The 17,143-nt window shown below is 33.2% G+C and overlaps 1 protein-coding gene across 1 annotated transcript in view; it reads right to left on the bottom strand.

Moving 5' to 3' along the window:
* Positions 1-4,579: 4,579 nt before the first annotated feature.
* The window catches only part of HDAC9 (histone deacetylase 9), a 906,012-nt gene continuing 893,448 nt past the window's right edge, over positions 4,580-17,143 (bottom strand). The window contains exon 26 of the mRNA XM_044386989.3: positions 4,580-10,789. Within this exon, the coding sequence (XP_044242924.1) occupies positions 10,750-10,789 (40 nt within the window). The 3' untranslated portion in view covers positions 4,580-10,749. The remainder of the gene's footprint in view (positions 10,790-17,143) is intronic.

Genomic DNA, 17,143 nt, shown 5'->3' with positions numbered 1-17,143 from the left:
CTCTCGCTGGCTGTCTCTCTCTGTCAAATAAATAAATACATCTTTAAAAAACAAACAAACAAAACAAAACAAAACCCAAAATAGTCCCACATAGTAAAACCCCTGAGATCAATGCCAGAAGAAAATCCAAAACTGCTCAAGAGGAATATGTCCTCAATCCCGGTAACATGGAATTTCCACAGGTAAAAGCCCACTGAACATGAATTCACAATAAAACATTTTCAAAAGAATTAATAAACCAATTTAAACAATGCCTGAGTATTTGAGTTCATAGAGAGCTCTGATAGACACTATAAATTAAATGTGTAGAAAATAATTAAAATGTAAAACAAGAAGTCTGAACGATAAGAAAACAAGACACCAGGACAATGGAATATTGAAAAAAAAGTGAGCATATCTTTTAAAATGAATAATGTCATCTCTGAAAGTTAAACTTCATAGGATGGAAATGCATAAAATTAGACCTGAATGATTAGAGGAAATTTTGCAGAGGGCAGCATAAAAATACAATGTGGTGGAAAATGTAAAAGACAAGTTTATGGACAAAAAGTACAGCGAGGCCTATCAATATGGGTCTAATAAGAGCTATATCTAATGAGAGAGAAGGAAAGAAGATTGAGGGGGTTACTCTCAATCATAAATAACTTAGAGTACTCAGAATAGAGGAAAGAATTTAATTTTCAGATTTAAGAAATACAAGTCTCTTGCAGAATAAACACAGAGATCACACCTTCTTACAGAGATGATCTTAATAGATCTAGAAGGAAAAAAAGAGATTACTTTCAAAGGAAAAATAATGAGACAATTGCAGACATCTTGGTAGCTAAAGTAGAGGTAAGACTACAATAAAATGATGTTATCACTGTGCTGAGAAAAATATAATTTGCAACCTAGAATTTTATACTCAGCTAACATATTACTTAAGAGTGAGGCCAAAAAAAAAAAAAATAAATTTCAGACAGAGAAAGTAGGAGAACATTAATCACTCCAAGTCTGAAAGAAGAAAAAAATGGGGTGCAAGCACAATTATTGAGCAAAACATAATGAAATCTCAATAGACTTATTATTGTCACAAATAGAAAATATTAATAATTGCTTTAAGGCAATATTGTTATAAATAAAATCAAGTTTCAAAACTCATGAAATTAAATACTAGACAATAATAAGACATAAAATAAAATAGTGTATATAGGAATCAATGCAATTTAAGGCTCTTTTATTCTGTAAGGGCAAAGTAGAGATGGATGATTAAGACTAAGTGACCTTAAGTCAAGTGGGCATTTTAATAATATAAGTAACCACTAAAATAATAGAAATATAACATACAATTTTCATAAAATAACAGAAGTGTAATGTTTAACTTTCAAAGCATTAAAGGAAAAAAATAAATTAAGGCCATGAGAAGATAATGAATTTACCCAATATCACAAACTAGTTTATGGTAGAAATGGGTTTGGAGACCAAAAGTCTGGATTTCCAGTTCTGCATTTTCTTCTCTGGGAATACATCAACCATGCTTGAGAGTAAACAAGATTTATATACTTTGCTCCTTTTAATATTGTTTCTTAAAGCTCTATATACCTGACTTGGCTTGATCTCAATGGAAAGGACAGTGATTTTATAACACAGTTTATAGTATGGGGCTCCATATACTTTTCCATTCACTTTCCATTGAGCTTAAAGGAGTAGTGACAAGAAGGGACTATTTCATTGTATCGAGCAATCCTTTTTAATATTCACTAATTGCAAAGCAGTGTTTTCGATTGTGTGGGATTGCTGGTTCTTGACAGAGACATACATATAACCATAAAAAAAGAAGTTAGAATGCATTTAGTTAAGTATGGGCTCAGTTTTAAACTGGGGAAATTCAAACTTCAAAGTGGCAGTGTAGTTTAATGGCACAGAGACCCTCTATAAATACAGTCTGTCTGATGAGAGTGGTACAGCCTATCAGGATTTGGGGTCTGATGAAAGAAATGAGAGTACCGTTTATCAGGATCACTGCTTTAAAAAGTAAAAGAGGTTGGAAATTATGTTTCATTAGAGGGCAAATGAAACAAGGCAGAAATGGTTATTGAGGAACATGATTATCTGGGACTTGATGCACAGAAATTATAATTAACTGATTTAAAAAAAAGAAATAATGACAAAAATGCAAATGTTTACAATTTAGAAAGCAATTCCCAAGGGGATTTTTTAGGGTCTCTACAAATATAATCTTCTCTTTCTAATTCTCAATGTTATATACTTTTAATTGAATGTTGACATTAGGGATGGTAGGCATTAGGGATGAAAGGGACATTAATAAATGACCTAAATCATATCGACTCTTTTGATAGATCTTTGCCCAAATCTTCCTGTGAATGTAATTATATGTGATTTAGAGAACAAATATTTCTCCTACGTATTCTGTGTCTGCCCTTATGTCATAATTTGATGGAGAAAGACAGGTCACACTTTGTTTAAAGCCTTAGAATCACACAATTCTAAACCCAAATCTATTCTTTGGTAGTATTTCTTTTGTAGCTATATAAGAGGGAGTTCTCACGAAACTTTCATTTCTTTTATACAGTAATATTGCCAATTTTCTTGTTATTCTCCATGCTATTATGAGAACAAGTACTGAATACATGTGACATATTGTAGGCATTCAGTGAATGCTGGTTACATTGAATATAAACGTTTGGATAGCAGTAAAGAAGGCTTTTTTCCTGGCAGTTAAGCCTCAATTTCCTTATCTATTAAATTATTCCTCCCAAGGGAGTGTTTTGAAATTTAAATGAGAGCCCAGATTAAGGGTTTAATAACTATTAACATATTTATTTTAAAAATAAACAACTAAAATAAAATGTTTAGGAAAGGAGAAAAATTAAAAAGAGCACACTAAAAATACAGATTCTTAGGGGAAAACCTCATTCAAAATGGACATAAAGTCTTCATATCTAATCAAATCTTCATAAATGTATAATTATTAAAAATTAATTTTATTATAGCATTAAATTGATTTACTTTATCACATCTTAAGTTTTTAAATCTTAGTCTTTTGGAATGATTATTTTTGGGGAAAAAGCAAAAAAATGTATGTGGGACTGTATAAAATTTTACAAGCTTACTATATAAGCTTTCAATAAGAAGTTAATAGTGCCTTTCCTAAATATAGTAAGGACTCAACAATTTGACTTGATCTAAGGTAAATGCAATCTTTCCTTTATTATATCTCTAGCTTTTTAAATATTAAAAATGGGAATTCATTCACCTCCTTCTCTGAATCTTGTTCGCCTATTCTTATGACATTTGAAAGAGCAACTATGTCTTTTCCAAAGTACTTACTAGGATATGTGGGGAATCATCCGTTTATGGTCAATTGCAAGAACCATGATAATTGATATTGATACTACAAAGCTGAGGAGCAATTGCAATATTTGGAAGTACTTTGAGTCAAATAATTCCAAAAGTGTAAGTAGTAGAAGAAATTTTTTAGTCTTCTATTTTTAACTATAAACTAGTTTTTAAAAATAATACACTCATTCTCATTTTTTACTTATACTCCACATTTTCAATTGCTCTCTTTTCACCATGGAAACTTAAAAGAAACAAAGAACCATGAAGTAACATTTGCCATTTGATAAATCTGATTAAACCAAAGGTGTTTACCATTGAAACCGACTCTACCCACCCACTCCACCTCAAGTTTACTTTCTGTTAGACAAAATATTACTATCTTTTCCCAGAAGGAATCCCAGCCATTGTCCATTAGAAACAGTTATGTTTTAGACTGTTAAACATTGCAGGGGGTTATAAAATACAAAAGTAAGTATTGGTCTTGGAATAGATTTCAAGAGTTTTTGAAATATGTATTCCAAAGGCTAGATTAAAGAAAGATGTTGAAATAAGGGGGAAAAAAAAGAACTGTTTTGTAACTTGTACTTACTGTACAAACCTAGCCACAATTACCAAATCCATTGAAAATGATAATTTAATAAAATCATAAGGTTAGCAGAGACTGAGCATATAGTCTATTCTGAAGGTTAGTCATAGTTTTATAGTTAAAAAATGCCTTTAGTATGCCATCTTTGCCATATCATGTATGCCATTTGGAAAGAGGACAGACTTTAGAGCTAGACAGATGTAGATACGGATTTAAACCTATCTCTTACTATCTGTAACAATGGGTAAGTACATGAGTTAATCTTTTTCATGCTCCATGCATCTGTAAATGGGAGTAATGATACATGTTGTAGGGGTCATGTGATGAACAGTATAATTCTGGTACAGTGCTCAGTACAGTAGAGTAACAGGCATGAGTCTGGGCTTAACCAGTGTTAGCTATTATTATTTATCCTGACCGGCACATTACATTCAAAGAGCAACTCTGTCTTAACCAACTTTTTCTTCTTTTGTTAATTCTCACATTATAAAGGGGATGTTTTTGCAAATAATCCTTTCAGTTTTTGAAAGTGGAGCAGTTTATGTCACAGTAATTTATAATTAATGTTTTATTTATTCAACAAATACTTGTCAAATATCTAGTATTCAGAGTCTAATGGTGAACACCAAGGAGGTAGACAAATAAGAACACTTTTATTTCAAACAGCTTTTATTCACACTAGGACTAGAGGAAAATCTAATTCAGTAGAAAACACAAGACGAAGGCGGATCTTTCATCCTCTTGAAGAAGAATCACAACATTAACAACATTGACAATAATTTGGAACACACCATTGAATTATCCATTCAATAATTTCAAATACAAAAAAGGAATCAGAAAGAAGGTAAACATTCCATGAGCATGTTCAACAATGGTGTTGTTATTAGGTATTAATCCTTTATTAGATAATCATTTTTCACATCTGGGAAAACATCACTGGCAGCACAATTTTAAGAAAAGAAGTTTGGCAACATGTATTTTTCTCAGCAGCTCTGGATGACAGATTTTGGTGAATGCTAGCCAAAAAAATTAAGGGCAAAACCACTGGTGCACAGAGGACAACAAACTGATCTTATTACAGAAACAGATATCAGACCACAATAGAAAAGACATTTTAATTTGACACAAAGCCAGAAACTCCAGATTATTGGCATACACATCAACAAGCCTGGTCTAAAGTGTTTAATCATGAGAGTAATAAATATTGGTTTCCTGCCTGCCCTGCCCACCTTGTTTAAAAATATCAGGATATTTGCTTTCAAATGACACAAACTGATGAGGCTATAATCTACAAAATGATCATTCACTTGTAACAGAATGCTCCTTATGCCTAGCAATCACTGAAAGGGCAATTTCATATAACCCAGCTGTTGTGGAGTGAGACACTGACATTGCTCATCCAGAAAAAGTTTGAGAATCCTAAAATTTAGAAAAAGCATACGTAGATTTTTACCTAAAAACAATTTTTTCATCCCCAGAAAGTGGGATTCCTCCTCAGATCTCAGAATTCCTAAGTTGTTTTATTACTTCATTTCTACTCAATTTTAAAGTTAATAAAAGCAATAGCCTGAAATTGCTGCAAGATATCAAGTGTCATAAAATGCCAACTCTAAGAAAGGGCATTGAAACGAAGCCTAAAGGACATGACTACATTGTCCCACAAAACATTTGACCCTCCTTATTTTATTTGATGTTGCAACATTTGCCTCTAATGTGCCTAAGGCCCAAACAGAAAAATAAAAGAACTCCAATTTTCTTTGAATAGTCTGGAAATAATATCTTACTTCCAAGTTATATTGATTTAAAATTACTCTTCTGCCATCTTTTTCTTCAGGTTAGAGTTTATGCTTCTGAGTTAGACTCACAAAGGCATCATCCAAAGGGGAAGAAAAGTATATGTACAATCTTCCTTATGTGATAACTAGTATAACACAAGTAGGCAGGACCAAGAATGGTGGAAAACTATATTTGAGACCAAAAGAAAAATTCTGTATTAATAAAACAAAGTACCAGGTCCAAAACTGTAGGCCAAAAGACAATAACTGGATCTATCTTTTAAAATAAGAATCGTAAAAAAGGTCAAGTGGTTCTTGGAAAAGGAAGAGATCAAAAGGAAGATAAAGAGTATCCTAGAGTTTATATAAATTGGCATGAATCGAAGCATACCTAGTAGTGTTCAGAAAATAAGTTGCCAAGGTTGTTTCTACTTAGGAAATATAGAGATTTAAGAAACTACTCTGATAGTTTAGATATGGCAATTTGGTATTGGCAGTTGGACAAGGGAAGGAGAGAAAGGTGGAAAGGAAGTTATTGGTTGGAAAGACTGGCACTGTATGGTGAATTCACCACGTATTTGCTAAAAGTTCCAGTTTGAGAATTAAGACGGTTTGAGAAATTGTTACACCCCTATTACTCTATCATTGAGATCAAGTCCAAAACGCCCCAGATCAATAGTCTAAGTATCAATTGTCTGACCCAGCTATTTCCAGCATATTATGACTCAGTTGTTGGATAAACCATTATATAAAACCAGCCATGTATTTCACAAAAAAATAGACTGCAGCTGATTTGGAGAAATCAAGTTCTAGAGTCCTGTATGAGTATACCATGTTCAGTCTAAAAAATTTATACTCTGGTCCACATGACAAGCATGTTTTGTTTCATGAAGCATTTGGTGGAGTAAAAGCAAGGAGGCAAGGGCTATGATTTTCAACGTAAATATGACTGGGAAAAGAAGCCACACATAGGCGTTTACATATTTTAGTGATGGTGTTGATTCAGGTAATGTATTACTCAGAATACTTCATTCAAAAGGCAGTAAGTAGTGTAAAATACTGCTGGAGACCAAAACATAATTGTGTCCTCTGGGAACACAAGAGATATTTGATGAAGATCATGACCATGTTGATGATCAGTTTTGAACACAACAATAAAATGCCTCCATTTCTTAGCTTAGATCATCTGGTTTTCATTTCTTTTGGAGGTGAAAATGCCCTCTTCATGGAATAGTTGAACAGGTGTTGTTTCCTACTTCTTTTTTTTTTTTTTCCTTTATTATTTTCTCAGCAAGTCAAGTGATTTCATTCCCGAAGCAGGAAAAGAATGTTAAGATAGATGCTGCTAGAAATGACAATGTCAAATTCGGACAGAGTGATTATTTCAAGCTCAGAATGAATTGCTTTTAAGACAGAAACCTTTGGTTTGTTTGTTTTATGGCTATTAGACATTTAATACTTTCACTGAGACAAACTGAGTGTAAACCTTCAAAAGAAAAATACTAAGAAATATTCAAATAAACCATCTTAAACATAGATGCTGGCATAAAAAATAAGTATAAAAGTGCTTATTGAAGAGAAATTTTCTCCCAGGAGACCTTCTACGTGGTCATTCTATTTTACTTCCATATGGAGTCTGTGAGGAAACCCAGTAAATCCACAAAGCTTTATGAATGACCTTCGGAAATAAAACAGTACTAAACCATTAGGAGAGACCCGCCCTATAGTTTCTGAAATTGCGCTTTCAAATCCACCATGTTTTTGTTTTTGTTTTTTTAAGGTTTTAAGTAATCTCTACATCCAGTTGGGGCATGAATTTATAATCCCAAGATCAAGAGTTGCACACTCTACTATCTGAGCCAGCCAGATACCTCTGCTATCCTTAGTGAGAGGTATGTGAAAGTTTTGCAGAGGGTTGTAGTGAAAACTGAAGGCAAGATTTCAATTCTTGTGATTGGTAATAGAAATAGGATTTGTAATAGTTTTTCATGAGTATCTCTGTTTTTCCAAAAGTGGATTTCTATCTCTAATATCGATGTTGTAAATTTGTTAAAAATATTTTAAAATACCTCATCTCAAAATGTTCTTCCTATTTACTAAGCAATAATTAAATAGCCTCAATTACCATTTGAAGTCCATTTTACTTATTATCCTAATAAAATTGTGTTTTTCAATTTTATATGTAACCCTGGATTGTACTATATAATTGAGAAAATTAATTTTTTTTGTACTTATTATCAAAACTTATTAAAGCCCTAGGATTGTTTACTAACTGCTTTAAAAAAAGTCATCATTTTTATTCATCATGTTATGAGCATGAGATTGTGAGAAAGCTTATGTATTTAACCTTCAAAGTATGGATCCGAAAGACATATTATTGATAGTGTTTAGAGAAGAGTTCTAATAACCCCTTACTAATATGAGCAATAAAAATTAAATGTATAAGTGAAGAAAACTATTACGAAGTGAAACCACCCTCTTAAAAAGTGCTGGTCTATTTCAAAAGAAGCGTTGATATTCTCCAAAAGCCTCCATTCTGTCCCTGAGGGCTATACTACAGCTTGTAATGGTATAATCAAAAAGCACTGGCATTCTGTTCTTACAACTACATTCAGCTGTGATTAATCCTCTCCATAGTTTATCTGCCTCTCCGTGCATCCTAAAGACCCTAACTGCAACCAATTGGGTACAGTATCACATGGGAGGATGTATGATTAACTCATTATTTGTGTCATGTTTCAAATCTAAATGACGATGGCGATTCGACTAGTGATTTGACTTTATCGGTTTGATGGCTGTGTATAGTAAGTATGTGGCAAAATTATTATAGGAAACTTCAGTAAATTAGTATGCTTGCACTATACTGTTTCATTTTCTTATTCAACATCTAAAAAATATCTGGGAGGACGGAAAGTAATAAGAGAGATCTGTTACTATGAAGTTGATTTTAAAAAGTCACAATTACATTTCCAATTAAAATATGATATAACTTTCCTTGTTAACGGGTGTGTGTGTGTGTGTGTGTGTGTGTGTGTTTCCCCCTGTGGCTCCACTATTTGGTTTTCTGTAAGTAAATCTCCTCAAGCAATTACAGAAAATAGCAAGAGCTAGCAAATATGATTGGCATGAATTTCTCTGAAAATATTAATTTTTTGCAAAAATTCATTACTATTGTGAATCTAGATTGACCTTTATGCAATAAAACTAATTTTTACCTAATACTGAGTTACATTCCATTTCAGACTTCCTATTTCAAAGGGTGTCTCAAATTTCTAAGATGTTAAACCAAGTATTGAGCCATTTTTGTATATGTAATAAAAGTCTTTAAAATTAAAATGGTAATCCTAAAAAAACCAAATGCATGAAAAATATGGTCTGACTGTATAACAAAAGGGAGTTATATAATTCTACTTGAGTGAGATCTTTCATCTTTGATTTACAGGTTAGAGTCCTCTTTAACTAAAACCATATTGTTCTGTATCTTTCATATCATGGCCTTCCCTAAAACCTTGTTTTAATTAAGGTTTCTTTCAGATTTCTGAATAAAAGCATGACAATCTTCACTTATGGCTTTAATATATCCTTTGAGTTAGGAAAATATATAAAAAGAAACATCAACTCTTTCAAAAGCATTGTCGGATATTAAATACTGCGAGGTATTCTACATCAATGTCTTTAGGTGTTTGAGTTATACATTGAAATAAAATTTTGGGAGGTAGGGGCATAACCTACTATATTTAGTAAATTGCTTTTAATCTCAGAAATAAATGTCCTTTATTTTTAGCCTCTGACATTAAGGCAACATGTGTAAAGGTTAAATTTGTGTGTGTGTGTGTGTGTGTGTTTTCCACAGGAAGGCACAACTTCAAGGTTAACACAATTCAAGGTGACTTCAAATAGGCAATGCCTTCATTAACACATTTTGAAGATCTAGAAAATTCAGTGATACTGCTTCACTTCAATGGTGTCACAGCTAAAAGAACACATCATGCCAAGCAACTGTGTTAACCTGAAAAGTTAAAATAATAAATAAACGGAATACTCAAAGCTCCTGAGTATTGGGGAGATTGTGGGTAATCTTTAGCTTTTCTATAAGGAAGGAAGGAAGGATGAAAGGTAAGAAGAAAAGATGTGATGGAGGAAAGAAGATGAAAAGTTCTAGTTCTTGATAGACTTGGAAAAAATTAAGACCATCCTCTGTGGAACATATGCTTGAAACTACTATCATCAGAACAAGGGATGTATGAGGGGGATGGGAGACCTCATCCTCAAATACAATTGCAAATCTCCCATGTGTGAGAATACACAGAGGGATGTTAGGGAAATAGAGTTATTTTTCTCAAAAAATGTGACATAAAATATTGCACCATTACATAGAGTATGTGAGGTTCCTTTGGCATTTGGACTTTGAGATACAGCATGGTTTATTCTATTGAAAAAAGCCTCACCCCAGTTACTCCATCTTGAACTCTTACTAGCAACAGTTGAACCATGTGTTAAAACAAGGGCAAAAAACAAACAAAACAAAACAAAACAACCCCTTGCAATATGTCAGGAACTGCTATCCGTTCATAGCTGAAAGCAAATCCTGTAAACAATTTAAGACTGACAAAAATTACCCAATAAGAAACTGATCAGAATGTCAGGAATGAGTATTTCTCAGGTTTTGCCCAAAATTTCACTGGCTGTCATAGCATCCATAATAATTAATAGTATCTAATGCTGTACTGGATGTTATTAGTTCATACTTTGGGCCTGGGAGTGGGTCACCCAGCATATTAAAAGTATGCTGGAAGCAGTTTCTTCCAAACGTGGTTTACTGTAACTTTAGAATCACAGCGGTTACGTTTTAGGAATCTTTAATGCCCTTTCAAGTCCATCCAAAGAACAAGTGAAGCTGCTGTTCAGAATTTTGTGCCCAGTGTTTATGTTACATCGAATCTGTGCCACCCAGGCAGCAGACAAGACATGTCTGAGGGTGCTGGGTGGGGGGATACACAATGATGTCACACACAGGAAATATGGGGGTGGGGGGGGCTTGGCACTTCACAAGGCTGGCTCCTCTTCCATAGGCTCACCAGCAGTTCTGTAAAAATAAACAGGCAATCAGAATACGGCATAAGAGTACACAATGACATTGTAGATTTTCATGCATAATCAAAGCTGATTTTTCAGCTCTCTCTGATGTTTATTTGTGTTATTCAGTTATCCATAAATAGAGTTTCTTTCCTAGGAAGTATAAACAAATGTCAAGTGGAAAAACATTTTAGATCCAAGCAATCATTGGAAATGTTCCTGTTTATATTAAAACATGTCAAAATATTTTATGATTCTAGATTCTGAAATGTACATGTTTTGTGTCTAGTATAGTCCAATAATTTATTGAAAAAATTAACGACATTATTTTATTTTAGGAGCAATCACAAAGATTTCCTATGGAACCAGTTTGCTAATGAGAGCAAAGCACCCAGCTCGCTTCTGGAGGAGACTCACCAGGGCTCTAGTTTTTGCTTCTGTTCTTTCATAACTGGATTGGCTGCCTGCCGGAGGCATTTCAAATCAAATTCTGAATTTGATTAGCAAATCGCTGCTACAGACCCAACGTTTTTACAAGAAATGCTCTATGGTAGTGTGTAAATAGTTTTTATTCGACATCATCTGTGGGGTGTTCTGCTCAGGCAAAACCAAAACTAATTGCTTGAAAATTTATACTTGATATTTAAACTTAATTTAGTAACACTCTGAGGGTGTTTTAAGGCAAACTTTTAGAATGATTTTTAATTTAGTCAAAGGGACAGACTGTAGCAGAAATCCAAATACATGAAGTAGTTGGATTGTTGAGGGAAAACGCTGAGGGAAAAAAACTGGGATTTGAGATGCCGAGCGAACTGAGTTTGAATCTGAGCTCTAGGATTTGCTAATGTTGCAATTGCTAATGTTGTAACTATACTTCTGTGAAGCGGTGGCTTCAGGTTCAAAACCGTGGGAAAAAAATGTTCCTAACAGAATTAGTGAAGGTTTTAAAAAAAAAAAAGTAGATGAAATTGACTTGTAAATAATAAACACTATGAAACATTACTTATTTAATATTTTGGATTTGTCCCTTTGTCATCTAACATACATAAAATTGTGTGAATGGCAGAAAGATACAGAGTTATGCCTATGCTACCACAGGAAACTAAGGAAACACAATATTTGGATGATGGTTCTCTTTGGGTGGTGGAATAATAGATAGGTGGTTTTCATTTTCTTTTTCATACAGTTTATACTTGCCAGTATTCTATAATGAGTTACTTTCATATTAGAAAAAATGCCCATGTTTAAAACACAGCTGTTTATGAAGACTATTAAGCTATGTTTGTTTATAGATTTATAAGGAAAAAAAGCCAAGATTTCTGTGCATCTATAAGTAGTTGCCATTTTAACTTATCGTTTTTATAATAAATTTAAAATATTGAAATAAAGTTTTTATCAATGAGATGGTAATAAAAAGGATTTTAATGCACCCTCTAAAGAATGAGAAATATCAGTTACTCATTAATTTAACATTACCCAAAAGGGAGTTCCAAATGAGTCTATGTGGAGTACCAAAAAAAAAAAAAAAATCATTTCTTAGGAAGTTATAGCCTGACCAAGAGTATACTCCAAGAGTATAAGGAGGCTGTGAGAAAGTGTTTAGAGTTGCTATATAGGATAAAAGCTACTTAAATGACTCATACTCTATTAAAATATTTCCAAACTAAAATTATCAGCATTCTGAGAAGAAAATTCTTAAAGAAAACATTTAAGTAGCTAATTCATATGTAACATGCAAACTTATTTACATCTAAGAAGATGTGGATAATACAGGTGTAGAATCCTCAAACTAGGTACTCTATTGGAGACTGAGTTTTCCTAATTTTTTCCAGCTTTGAGATCCAACTGACATTCAACATTATATAAATTTAAGGTGTACAATGTGATGATTTGATACACATATATATTGGAAAATGTTTACCACAAAAACACATCCTTCTCCTAAGTACCATTTTGTTGTTGTTATGGTAAGAACCTTCAAGATTTAATCTCATAGCAACTTTCATGCATACAATACAGTACTGTTAACTATAGTCACCTTGTCTTACATTAGATCCCTGGAATTTATTCATCTTATAACTGAAAGTTTGTATCCTTTTTTTTCTATTTTCCCCACTCCCAGCTCCTGGTAACTATCAGTCTATTCTGTTTCTTAAGTTTAACATGGGCCTTTTGCAGTTTTATTGAGAAATAATTGACAAATATCATTGTATAAGTTTAAGGTGGTTTGATTTACATATATTGTGAAATGACTATCATAATAGATTTAGTTAACATCCATCACCTTATATACATACCGAGGTCAATGTTTTTAGATTTCACATATAAGTGAGATCATACAGGTAAATATTTGTCTTTCTCTGTCTGCCTTATGTCACTTAGCATAATGCCCTCAGGTTCACCCATGCTGAATCTTCTTTTATGGCTGAATAATATTCCACTGTAAGTTTATACCACATTTTCTTCATCCATTCATCCATCAGTGGAGACAGGTGTTTAGGTTGTTTCCTTGTCTTGGCTATAGTGAGTTACGCAATGAACATGAGAGTGCAGATAACTCTTCAAGATAGTGATTTTAGTTCCTTTGGATATATACCCAGAAGGCAGACTACTGTATCACACTGGAGTTTTACTTTTAATTTCTTGAGGAACCTCCATCACTAACATTTGTTATCTCTTGTCTTTTTTATGCTAGCCATTTTAACTAATGTAAAGTAGTGTCTCATTGTGGTTTTAATTTGCATTTCCTTACTGATTAGGGAGACTGAACATCTTTTCATATACCTGTTGGCCATCTGTATGTCTTCTTTAGAAAAATATCTGTTCTGGTCCTTTGTCCATTTTTTAATCAAATTATTATTTTTTGCTATTGAATTGTATGAGTTCCATATATATTTTGAATATCAACCCCTTATATACATATCATGGTTTACAAATATATATCACATACATACATGGTTTGCAAATATTTTCTATTTCATAGGTTGTCTTTTCATTTTGTTGATTGTTTCTTTTGGTGTACAGAAGCTCTTAGGTTGATGTAATTACACATTTATTTTTGCTTTTGTTGCTTTGTCTTCTTTTTGTCATATCCAAAATATGGCAAAAGACCAAAATCAAGAGCTTTCCCCCTGTGTTTTCCTCTAAACTAAAACTATGTTTATAGTTTCAGGTCTTAGAGTTAAGTGTTCAGCCCATTTTAATTTTTGTGAGTGGTGTAAGATACAGTCCAACTTCATTCTTTTCATGTGAATGTCCAGTTTTCTCAATAACATTTGTTAAAGAGATTATTGTTTCCCCATTGAAAATCCTTGCCTCCCTTGGTAGGTATTAGTTGATGATATATGTGAGGGTTTATTTCTGGGCTGTCAGTTCTGTTTCATTGGTCTATGTGTCTACTTTTATGACAGTGCCATACTGTTTTGATTACTGTAGCTTTATAATATAGTTTTAACTCAGGATGTGGGATGCCATTGTTCTTTTTCAAGATTGCTTTAGCTGTTCAGGGTCTTTTAAAATTCCATATGAATTTTAGGATTTTTTAAAAATTATTTTTGTGGAATATGCCATTGGAATTCTGAGAGGAACTGCAATGACTCTATAGATGACTCTGGGTAGTATGGACACATCACCATCATTAAATCTTCTCTGTGTCTTTTTCAATTTCTTTCATTAGAATCTTCTTTTTGGTATATAGATCTTATTTTGTATTCTGAAACTTTAGTGAATTGGCTTATTAGTTTTAACAGTTTTTTTGGTGGAGTCTCTAGGATTGTCATTAGCAAACTGAGAAAATTTTACTTCTTCCTTTCTTGTTTGGATGCCTTTTTTTTCTTTTTCTCACCTAAGAGCTCTGGGTAGGACTTCTAGTACTGTGCTGAATAGGAGTAGTGAGAGCAGGTACCCTTGTCTTGTTTCTGATCTTAGAGGGACAGTATTCAACTTTTTACTGTTGAGTATGATGTTAGCTTTGGGCACGTCATATATGGCCTTTATTATGTTGAGGTATGTTCCTTCTATACCTAATTTCTTAAGAGTTTTTATTATGAAAGATGTTAAATGTTGTCAGTTGCTTTTTCAGACGTTATTGAGAGGATCATGTGCTTTTTATCTTTCATTCTAGTAATGTGGTGTATCGCAGGGATTGATTTGTACACATTGAACCATCCCAGGGATAAATCCCACTTGATGATGTTGAATTATTCTTTAAATTGTAGTTGAAAGCACTTAATATTTTGTTGAGGATTTTTGCATCAATGCTCATTAGGGGTATTGGCTTGTAATTTTCTTTTCTTGTAGAATCCTTGTAGTATCTGACTGTGGGAATGAGGTAATGTGGGCTACATTAAAATAAGTTTGAGAGTGTTCCCTCCTCTTCAATATTTTGGGCATGTTTGAGAAGAATTGCTATTAATTTTTCTTTAAATGTTTAGAAGGATTCACCAGTGAAACTATCTGGGACTGAATTTTCTTTGTTGAGAGGTTTTTGATTACAGATTCAATCTACTTACTCATTATTGGTCTGTTCAGAACAGATTTTCTAGTTCTTCATGATTCAGTCTTGGAATGTTGTACATTTCTAGGAATTTATCAATTTCTTGTAGGTTATCCAATTTGTTGGCATATAACTGTTCATAGGAGTCTTATGACACTTGTATTTCTATGGTATTAGTTGTAATGTACCCTCTTTCATTCATAATTTCATTATTTGAGAGTCCTCTTTCTTTTTTTTTTTTAATGATTTTTTATTATATTCTGTTAGTCACCATACAGTACATCCCCGGTTTCCGATGTAAAGTTCGATGATACATTAGTTGCATATAACACCCAGTGCACCATGCAATACGTGCCCTCCTTACTACCCATCACTGGTCTATCCCATTCCCCCATCCTCCTCCCCTCTGAAGCCCTCAGTTTGTTTCTCATAGTCCATAGTCGCTCACGTTTCATTCCCCCTTCTGATTACCCCCCCTTTCTTTATCCCTTTCTTCCCCTACCGATTATCCTAGTTCTTATGTTCCATAGATGAGAGAAATCATATGATATTTGTCTTTCTCTGCTTGACTTATTTCACTTAGCATTATCTCCTCCAGTGCCGTCCATGTTGCAACAAATGTTGAGAATTCGTTCTTTCTGATAGCTGAGTAATATTCCATTGTATATATGGACCACAACTTCTTAATCCAGTCATCTGTTGAAGGGCATCTCGGTTCCTTCCACGATTTAGCTATTGTGGACAATGCTGCTATGAACATTGGGGTGCATATGGCCCTTCTCTTCACTACGTCTGTAACTTTGGGGTAAACACCCAGTAGTGCAATGGCTGGGTCATAGGGTAGCTCAATTTTAACTTTTTAAGGGACCTCCACACTGTTTTCCAGAGTGGCTGTACCAACTTGCATTCCCACCAACAATGTAGGAGGGCTGAGAGTCCTCTTTCTTCCTTGGTAAGTCTAGCTAAAGGTTTGCCAATTTTTTATTTAAAAAAAAACCCCTCAATTTTGTTGATCTTTTCTGTTGTTTTCCTATTCTTTATTTCATTTATTTCTGTTGATTATTTCTGATTTTTGTCATCTCTTTTTTTCTGCTAATTTTGGTCTTAGTTTGATCTTTTCCTAGAAGTTCTTTAAAATGTAATGTTAGGTTGTTTGAGTTTATTTATTTATTATTTATTGCTATAAATTTGCCTCTTAACACTGTTTTTGCTTTATCCCATAAATTTGTTATATTGTGTTTCCATTTTTGTTTGTTTCAAGATATTTGTTTCAAGATATTTTTTTCTTTTGATTCCATCCTTGATCCATTAGTTGTTCAAAAGTGTGTTAATTTACACATTTTTGTGGATTTTCCAGTTTTCCTACTGTTACTGGTTCTGAATTTCATACCATTGTGGTCAGAAAAGATACTTGGTATATTTTCAGTTTTTTAAAATTTGCTAAGCCTTGTTTCATGACACAACGTGCTTTGTCCTGGAGAATGTTCCATGTGCATTTGAGCAAAATGTATATTCTCCTGCTGTTGAATGCAATGTTCTGTATATGTCTGTTAGATCCATTTGTTCTAAAGTATAGATCAAGTTTGATGTTTTACTGATTTTCTGTCTGGAAGATGTATCCATTGTAGAAAGTGGGGTACTGAAATCTCCTACTATTATCGTATTGTTGTGTATTACTCCCTTCAGATCTATTAGTATTTGCTAAATATATTTAGGTGTTATGATGTTGGATGCATATGTAACTATACTTGTATTCTCTTGATAAGCTGATCTCTTTATCACTATATAATGCAGTTTAAGACTCAAAGTCTAATTTTTCTGATATAACTACTCCTGCTCTATTTTGGTTTCCGTCCTTTCACTTTGAGC

The sequence above is a fragment of the Ursus arctos genome, unplaced genomic scaffold (assembly GCF_023065955.2).
Source record: "Ursus arctos isolate Adak ecotype North America unplaced genomic scaffold, UrsArc2.0 scaffold_3, whole genome shotgun sequence".
In the NCBI taxonomy this organism is placed as follows: Eukaryota; Metazoa; Chordata; class Mammalia; order Carnivora; family Ursidae; genus Ursus; species Ursus arctos.
Note: the sequence above shows the minus strand (reverse complement) of the source record. Positions and strands in the feature narration are given on the sequence as shown.